Source organism: Chrysemys picta, unplaced genomic scaffold (genome assembly GCF_011386835.1).
Source record: "Chrysemys picta bellii isolate R12L10 unplaced genomic scaffold, ASM1138683v2 scaf1652, whole genome shotgun sequence".
NCBI classification, from domain to species: Eukaryota; Metazoa; Chordata; order Testudines; family Emydidae; genus Chrysemys; species Chrysemys picta.
The window spans coordinates 4,844-13,055 of record NW_027054358.1 but is presented as its reverse complement, the minus strand read 5'-3'; the positions used below and the strand labels follow the sequence as shown (position 1 = coordinate 13,055).

The 8,212-nt window shown below is 56.3% G+C and overlaps 1 protein-coding gene across 1 annotated transcript; it reads right to left on the bottom strand.

Moving 5' to 3' along the window:
- Window positions 1-169: 169 nt before the first annotated feature.
- Window positions 170-1,675, bottom strand: LOC135980039 (acetylcholinesterase-like). The gene has a single exon (XM_065580128.1). It carries the CDS (start codon window positions 1,673-1,675, stop codon window positions 170-172), a length of 1,506 nt encoding a protein of 501 aa, XP_065436200.1.
- Between the last annotated feature and the right edge of the window lie 6,537 nt (window positions 1,676-8,212).

Below are 8,212 nucleotides of genomic sequence, written 5' to 3'. Positions count from 1 at the left end.
AGCTCCAGGTCATGAGCTTCAACCAGTTAGATTAACTATTTTCCAAAGAGACCTATGCTTTGCCATGGCATTGAGCCGTGTCTTCCTGGATGTTGTGTTCCCCTGGCCAAAGAGTGACAGCTGCTCTCATGGTCTGGCTCAGGGGATCAGAGGATAGTGGGGGATTCCCTTACCCGGTCCTGGCGAACTCCGCAGTCCATTGCATCATCGTGTGGCTCAGCACTTCCTCAGCCTCTGTGTGCGTGGAGTTGGCTCCTGCCAGGGACCACAGAGTTCCGAACTGATAGGGGAGCTCAGAGCCATGTGGCACCCCTGTCCATTCCGTTGTAGACAATCCACTGGGGCGCTGGTTGAAGCTGTAGGCAAACATGGGATTGCCGGCCTCTGCTCCCCGCCTAGCCAGCTCGGCTACTGGGCACACAATGGCGTAGTCACCAGCAATTTGTTCCATGGCCCATCGATACTGTGCCTTTCCTTGCTTCTCCCCCTCCTGGCTGTACCACCAAGCCACAGCCTGGACGGCTTCTTCTGGTGCCCCTGGCACGATGAGCTTCAACACCTGCAGCAGCTCCTCCATACCGACGTTGCTGGCGTTCTGCAGGTGTAAGGTGGGGGCACCAAAGAGTATTAGGTAGGAGCCTTCGTTGGCAGTGAAACCAGCTGCAATGGGTATAGGCTGGCTCTGCTTAGCCTGCAGGAGTCTTGATGGTGAATCAGGCAGGAAATCCCCATCTGTTGTCGGCACAAAGGGCAGCCCCAGCAGCTCCCTGTGGCGCAAGACGGAGAACTCGTGTTTGGGGAACTCCCCAGGTTCCTTCCCCTGCAGGCAGCCCACCAAGGCCATGTCATCGCTATCGGTGCAGCCCAGCAGCTGGCCCAGCCTCTGGCCTCTCTCCTTGGCCTCCTCAAGCGAAATCCAAGCCCAGGGTGCTGTCGGGGATCCGCTCTGCAGCATGGCGCGGGTGAAAAGGGGCCGGCTCCCCGGGGAGAGGAGGTGGAAGCCGACTGATGCAGCCCCAGAGCCAAGGCCGTAAAGCATCACATGGGCTGGCTCCCCTCCAAAGGCGGCTGCATTATCCCGCAGCCAGCGCAGCGCCAGGCGCTGGTCCCACAGGCCGGCATTCCCCGGGGCGGCCGGGGGCAGAGACAGGAAGCCCAGCGCCCCCAGCCGGTAGTTCATGGAGGCCACGATCACGTTCTCAGTGGCGGCTAAGAATCGCCCGTCATAGATCTTGAGGGAGGCTGCACCTGAGAAGAACCCACCACCGTGGATCCAGATGAGGATTGGGGCCGGTGCAGGGGGCCGGGGATGGGGCACCCAGATATTGAGGAAGAGGCAGTCCTCAGACTGTGGCCTTGTGGGTGTGAATAATTCGTCCTCAGGGTAAGTAGGAATTGGATGCTGGTGGCAGACATTGCCGAAGCTGGTGGTCTCCAGGACGTGACTCCAGGGCTGGTGGGGAAGTGGTTTCTGGAAGCGCAAGGTCCCCACGGGGGGCTCGGCATAGGGGATGCCCAGGAAGGACATCACTGTGCTGGAGCCTGCCTGGAGGCGCTTGCCCCGGATGGGGCCACTGGTGGTGAGCACCACGGTGCCGTCGTCATCGGAGCCAGAGTTGAAGCCCGGCAGGGAGAGGAGGAGCAGGCAGGGGAGTGCAGGGAGAAGTCCCAGCATTGCAGCAGCTGGAAGGGAAACCCCCCCCCCCAGGAGGGAGTTATAGGAAACGGGATCTGGGGTTTTTCCCTTCTAGAGGGCACTGGCTCCCTTCCAGGCCCAGCCACCTAAATCCAGACAGCAGGAGGTAGCTCCCTACATCAGCCTAGATCCCCGTTAAGAAATACAGCCCCCTGGTCTTTTCTGTTCATGCTCCAGCTCCCTGCTGAGCTCCCTGATCAGCATCAACCATAAGAACATAAGAACAGCCAGACTAGGTCAGACCAAAGGTCCATCTGGCCCAGTGTCCTGTCTTCCCACAGTGGCCAATTGCAGGTGCCCCAGAGGGAATGAACAGAACAGGTGATAATCAAGTGATCTATCCCCTGTTGCCCACTCCAGATTATGGCAAACAGAGGATAGGGACACCATCCCTTCCCATCCTTGCTAATAGTCATTGGTGGATCTGTCTTCCATGAACTTATCTAGTTCTTTTTTGAAAACAGTTATAGTCTTGGCCTTCACAACATCGTCTGGCAAAGAGTTCCACCAGCTGACCCTATCTCTAAGAGGGCAGTGGGATCTAGTGGACTAGAGTGGGGGAGGAGAGGGGGCTGGGAGTCTGTACTCCTGGTTTCCCTCCCCAGCTCTAAGAGTGGCGTCTGTGGAAATGGTAGTAGATGGGTAATTATTTAGATTGATCCCAATTCCCGCTGTTCTTCCCCTTCATTCACTCCCTGGACCCCTCTGTCCCTAGCTCGGAGGCAGTGGGGCCCTGGGTAGCACAGACTCACCTGCCCTTCTCCTGGGCACACTCAGAGTCGTGTCTCTCGGTTCAGCACGAAGGTGAACGGAGGATGCTGGAGCAAACGGGAAGCCTCCAATGCTGAGAATAACAGCAAGGGAGCAACCACTGGGGCTTATTTATCCTCAAATCTGTGTCCTCATGAGGCTGTGCACACACAGGGGGAGGGGGATCTGGTCCGGCCGGGTGGGACTGTTGGGGAGGAGCCAAGGTGTTTGGAAACAGACACCCAGTTGGTTAAACAGCATAAGAGCTTTAGGGACAGAACGGCCGTGATTGCTCAACTGCAGCCACCTCTGGGGTGGGGCAGCTGGGTACCAGGAAGTGATTCAGGAATCGTGTGTCCAATAAAAATATGAGTGGATTTTAGATGATGGGGCAGAATGGAATAACTGAAGAGAGTGTTTGGCCAGGTGACTGGGGAAACATACCCCAGTGATGAGAGAAAGTGCTTGGGGATGTTCAGTGAGAAGCAGGGCCAATGAGTTGGTTGTTTCTAATGTGAAATCCAGCATTCACTGCAGCACAGCACCGTGCTGGGGCATTTGGGTCATCCCCGACTCCAAGGGGTACTCCTGGGGAATTCCGTGGCACTGTAATGCACAGAATTCATGTGCCACCAGAATTTTTTTCCTCACAGAAAATACATTCTGCTGGGGCATTTGGGTCAGCATTGACTGCAAAGGGACTGTGCCCTCTAGTAAGCTCCCACTTTGCTCCCTGCAGCATAGTGCTCCACTACACCATGCTAGGGCAGCCCCATCCCTTCTGCACAGCACCCCTTAGTGCCACACTGGGACATTGGGGACAGCACTGACTGTATGGGAAAAGCATCCCTCCTTAACCCCTGTAGCCTATGCAGAATTTAGGTAGTTGCTTTTTGAAATCCTGCCCATGCTGCAGCTCTTAGCTTGTGAGAGCCACTCCAGGTGAGATCCTGGTTCTGACAACATATGGTTGGGTCATGAACATTATTGACACTCTGGACATTTTTGTTCCTCCTGAAATTGCCTATGGTCCCTGGGTTGGTTCTCACAGTCACTTACCAAGGGGCGTTTTGTTGTTTCTAGTTGCCAGCATTGGTCACAGGTTGGTCACTGTTGACCTAAGTTGGGTGAGTGACTGCAGAACACTGAGCGCATATTACTTAGGCGTGTCAGAACTCAATGTTTATGCTTTATAATTTTGATGGATATGTACGGCGATTCGGCTGGGGCTTGCACCCCTCCGGGGTGGCGGGGAGCCAGACCGCCTCGCTACTTTGGTCAGGGGTGTCGGGGAATTAGCCTGGCTTGTGGCGAACGGTCAGTAGCTCAGGCCCTCACGCAGGAGTTCAGCAAACAGGTTTAGTATTAGCAGTCCCAGGCCCTGGGTCAGAGCAGGTCAGCAAACAGTGAGTGGCTCAGGCCCTCAGGCGGAAGCTGAGCAAACAGGTTCAGTATTAGCAGGCCCAGGTCCTGGGTCAGGGCAGGTCAGCAAACAGTCAGTGGCTCAGGCCCTCAGGCAGGAGACAAGCAAAGAGGTTCAATATTAGCAGGCCCAGGACCTGGGTCAGGGCAGGTCAGCAAACAGTCAGTGGCTCAGGCCCTCAGGCAGGAGACAAGCAAAGAGGTTCAATATTAGCAGGCCCAGGACCTGGGTCAGGGCAGGGCAACAAACAGTCAGTAGCTCAGGCGCTCAGGCAGGGGCTGAGCAAACGGTTGAACAGCAAACCCCAGGCTCCTGGCTCTGAGCAGCCGAGGAGACGGGGAGACTGCCATCTGCAAGATGCGTGGCAGAGGAGACGCAGGCCCACCGACTCCACTGCGTCCCAGCCCGGGGCCCTAGCAGTGGCAGAAGGCCCGCTGCTGTGTCAGTGGGGATCCTGACCGCAACACACTGACATTGGCTCTGGTAGTGTTGCAGCCAGACTAGAGTCGGCTGCCCCCGGGCTACTTCCTACCTCCTCCGTTAGAGGTACTTGGATCCAGATGGCATCCTACACGGGGTCTCACACCATGGGCTCCTCGGGTAGCTGGCGAGCGGTTGGTTTGGCAGCTCCTTGGGGTATCTGGCAAACGGCAGGCCTGGCAGTTCCTCAGGGTAATGGGCGAGCGGTAGGAATGGCAGCGTCTCTGGGCTCGGGCTAGAATCAGGCGTTGGCTGGTTTGGCCAGTCCTCGGGTTGCCCGCTGATCACCGTGGTCTCCCCACTGGGAGATACGCCACAGGCGTCTGGTCTCTCCAGTGGCAGAGTTTCAAGTGAGCTCTGGGGTTGGGCTTTTATACTTCCTGTCCTGCGCCTTGACCTCTGAGGGGCGGGCGCAGGGTTTGCTGGCTCTGTCCACTTTGGTGTCCAGAGAGGCTCATCCCCTCTGGGGTGGTGGGGAGCCAGACCCCCCTTAAGTCTGGCTTCCGCTCCTCGTGGCTGGACTCTTCCACACCTCCCAGGCATGACAGGAAGTCAGCATCAGCGTGGTTCTTGCCTGCCCTATGGTGAACCGTAAAGGCATAGGGCTGGAATGCCAGGTACCATTGCTGTATTCTCATATTATTGTCTTTCATTTTATTCATCTACTGAAGCAGGGCGTGGTCTTTCTTATGTCAGTCCGGTTGGTTGACATCATAGGTGACGGGCCCCACCTTCCGGACCACGTCGTAGGGGCCCCGCCAGCGGGACAGTAGCTTGGACCCGCTCGAGGGCAGGAGAAGCAGGACCCAGTCTCCATTGTTAAAGTCGTGGCTCTGCTTGTCTCGGTTATAGGTTGGGGCTTGAGCCCTGATCCATGAGAATCTCCCGGGGCAGGCCTGCACGAGCAAAGACCTTCACTAGCTCGCCCTCAGTGGTTCGGCTGGTGATGCTCCGCAGGTGTACTGCCTCCAAGAAATGGGTAGCATAATCTACTAGGACCAACACATACTGAAATCGCATGATGCTTTTCATGAGGGGCCCCACCACGTCCATGGCCACGCGTTCAAAGGGCGTTTCGACGATGGGCATGGGAACCAACTGGGACTTGGGTGTCCGCGGGGGTTCGGCTAGCTGGCACTCTCGGCAGCAGTTTCAATAGTTCCCTACTTCCTGATGCACGCTGGGCCAGAAGAAGCATGTCAGTATCTGGGCTAGAGTCTTCTTGTGGCCCCAAGTGCCCAACAGCCGGGATGTCGTGGGCGAGTTTCATTCCTGCCCGCCGGTGACACGAGTAGTTGGCTCTGGGGTTGTCCAATGCGCGGGTCCCGTTCTACCCGATAGAACCGATCCTGTCCCAGTTCGAAGTGTGGCCACTGCTTCGCCCGGTGCGGGTCAATGTCGGCCCCATCGACCGTGGCTAGTCGCTCGTAAGCATGACTGAGGGTGGGATTTGCCCTTTGGTTACGACAAAAGTCAGTGTGAAGCAGGGGTTAAGCAGCAGCTTCTGGAGGGGAGTCCTCTGGCTCTTCTCCCCGTCCGTTGGGGTCTGGTGCCTCCTCCCCCTGACTGGGTCTCAGGGAGGCTTCCTTCCAGTACTGGGGTAGTTGCGGGCCTCTCGTCGGCATTGGAGCGGAGGACTTCCAGGAAAATTGGCCAGTCCCACCCCAGGATCACCGGGTAGGCGAGCCGAGGAACCAGGTCGACCATAGATCGTGTGACCCCATCCACGGTCAGTTGGGCTTGGGCACTGGGGTAAGGTCGTACGTTGCCGTGAATGCATTGTAGACGGATCGCCCCCAGCGTGGGTCAGCCTGGAGGCCTAGGCTTTGGCAAACCAGCGTCTGATCACAGCCTGAGTCAATTAGGGCCATGGTTAGGCAATCCTCGACAACCACTGGCACAGTAATCTTGGCGCCTTGTGAGGGACGGGCGCGAGCTTCTCCCGTGCAGAACTATCCGAAGCTACAATCCATCTCGGTGCAGTCTTGCTGCAAATGGCCATATTTCCCACAGGAAAAACAGGGTCCGATATCCGAGCGCCCAGGCCGGGACACTGTTCCCGCCTGGCCCCTGGGGGTGGCTTTGGTTGGTCCCTCGGGCATCTGGTTGAGGTGCCGGGGCTTGTCAAACCTGGACCTCGGCAGGTCGGGGTCGGGGCTACGGGCCCCATGACGGATTTCATGGTTTGCTCCTGGTGGCCCCCCTTTTCTTTGGGTTAGGGCGCTCCGGTCCTGGCGGGGCAGCTCGAGTGATTGGTCCCACTGGTGCTTCAGTGGCGAGGAAATCCTCCGTCAGTGTGATGGCAGCAGTTAAGGTCGTAGGCCGATGGCGGAGGACCCAGGCCCTTCCTCACAATGGGAGTATATGGACAAATTGCTCCATAATAATTTGTTCAATGAGCTCATCCAGGGTTCGCCCTTCAGGTTGTAGCCACCGCTTGCAGGCTTCCCTGAATTCTTGGGCTGCCATCTGGGGTCGGGCCCTGTAGGGTAGACCAAGCTCCGGAAGCACTGTTGGAAGGTCTCTGGGTTAACGTCCAGGGCATCTAAGATTGCTGCCTTTACCCAGGTGTAATCCCATGCCACGTCCGTAGACATGCCCCGATATACTGTTTGGGCGCTTCCGGTCAGATACGGGGCCAAAATGTAGCCCATTGGTCTTTGGCCCAGCCTGCGACTAACGCCACCCTTTCAAAAGTTACCAGAAAAGCTTGTGGGTTGTCGTTGGGGCCCATCTTTGTCAACCGGATGGGAGGGGCCAGGCTGGGGGGTCCAATGGCACCCGCAGGATGGGGCTTCGCAGGTGGGGTAGCAAGGTCACCAACTGCTGCATGCATTGCTCTTGGTGGGCTCGGTTCTGGTGTCCCAGCTCCAAAATCAGCTGTTGCTGTTGGGTCCCGAGCTGCTGGACCAGCTGCTGCTGCTGCTGGAGCTGGGCGGGCTGCTGCTGTTGTTGGCTTTCCTCTAAAAACTTAATAAGCTTGTCCATATCCATGGTTGCTCGGGCACGCTCCACCGCAGATCCCTTCTCACAAGGATCGGGGGATTGCTGCCCACATTCTCCACCACGTCTAGGGCGGTTCGGCCGGGGCTTGGCCCTCTCCGGGGCAGTGGGGAGCCAGACTGCCTCGCTACTATAAGCAGAGTCAGGATGAGCTCTACCCTGACATCTGGTGGTGAATTGTGGCGAGTTGTGGAAAAGAACTTCAGGAGCTGATCTTGTTTGCATGGGCACACCCACCCCACCTAGCATGAACCCACAGCAGCCCAAATGGTCACTTTGGCTGCTGTGGGATCCCCAGTTTCTCTGTTATTGGGGCAGGAAGAATAAAGTGTTGTTACCCTGATTATGTGAATCGAGGACAATGAAACTGATTTATGACAGAGGGACTCGCCATCAACTAAGTAGCATTCCGTAGACAAGGGACATGGGTTCCAAAACCTAGTGAATTGAGAGAGTCTGGGGACAGATATTTGTATATGATGGTATGGCCCCTTTTTGAGAACCTGAAATACCAATTCAGAGAGCATAAACAGGTGGGAGTTGTCTTACCAACTCTGAGAGGCCAATTAATTAAGAGAAAAAAAACTTTTGAAGTGATAATCAAGCTAGCCGAGTACAGACAGTTTGATAATAAGTGTGAGAGTACTTACAAGGGGAGATAGTCAATGTCTGTAATGGCTCAGCCATTCCCAGTCCTTATTCAAACCGGAGTTGATTGTGTCTAGTTTGCATATCAATTCTAGCTCACCAGTCTCTCTTTGGAGTCTGTTTTTGAAGTTTTTCTGTTGTAATATAGCCACCCGCAGGTCTGTCACTGAATGACCAGACAGGTTAAAGTGTTCTCCCACTGGTTTTTGAGT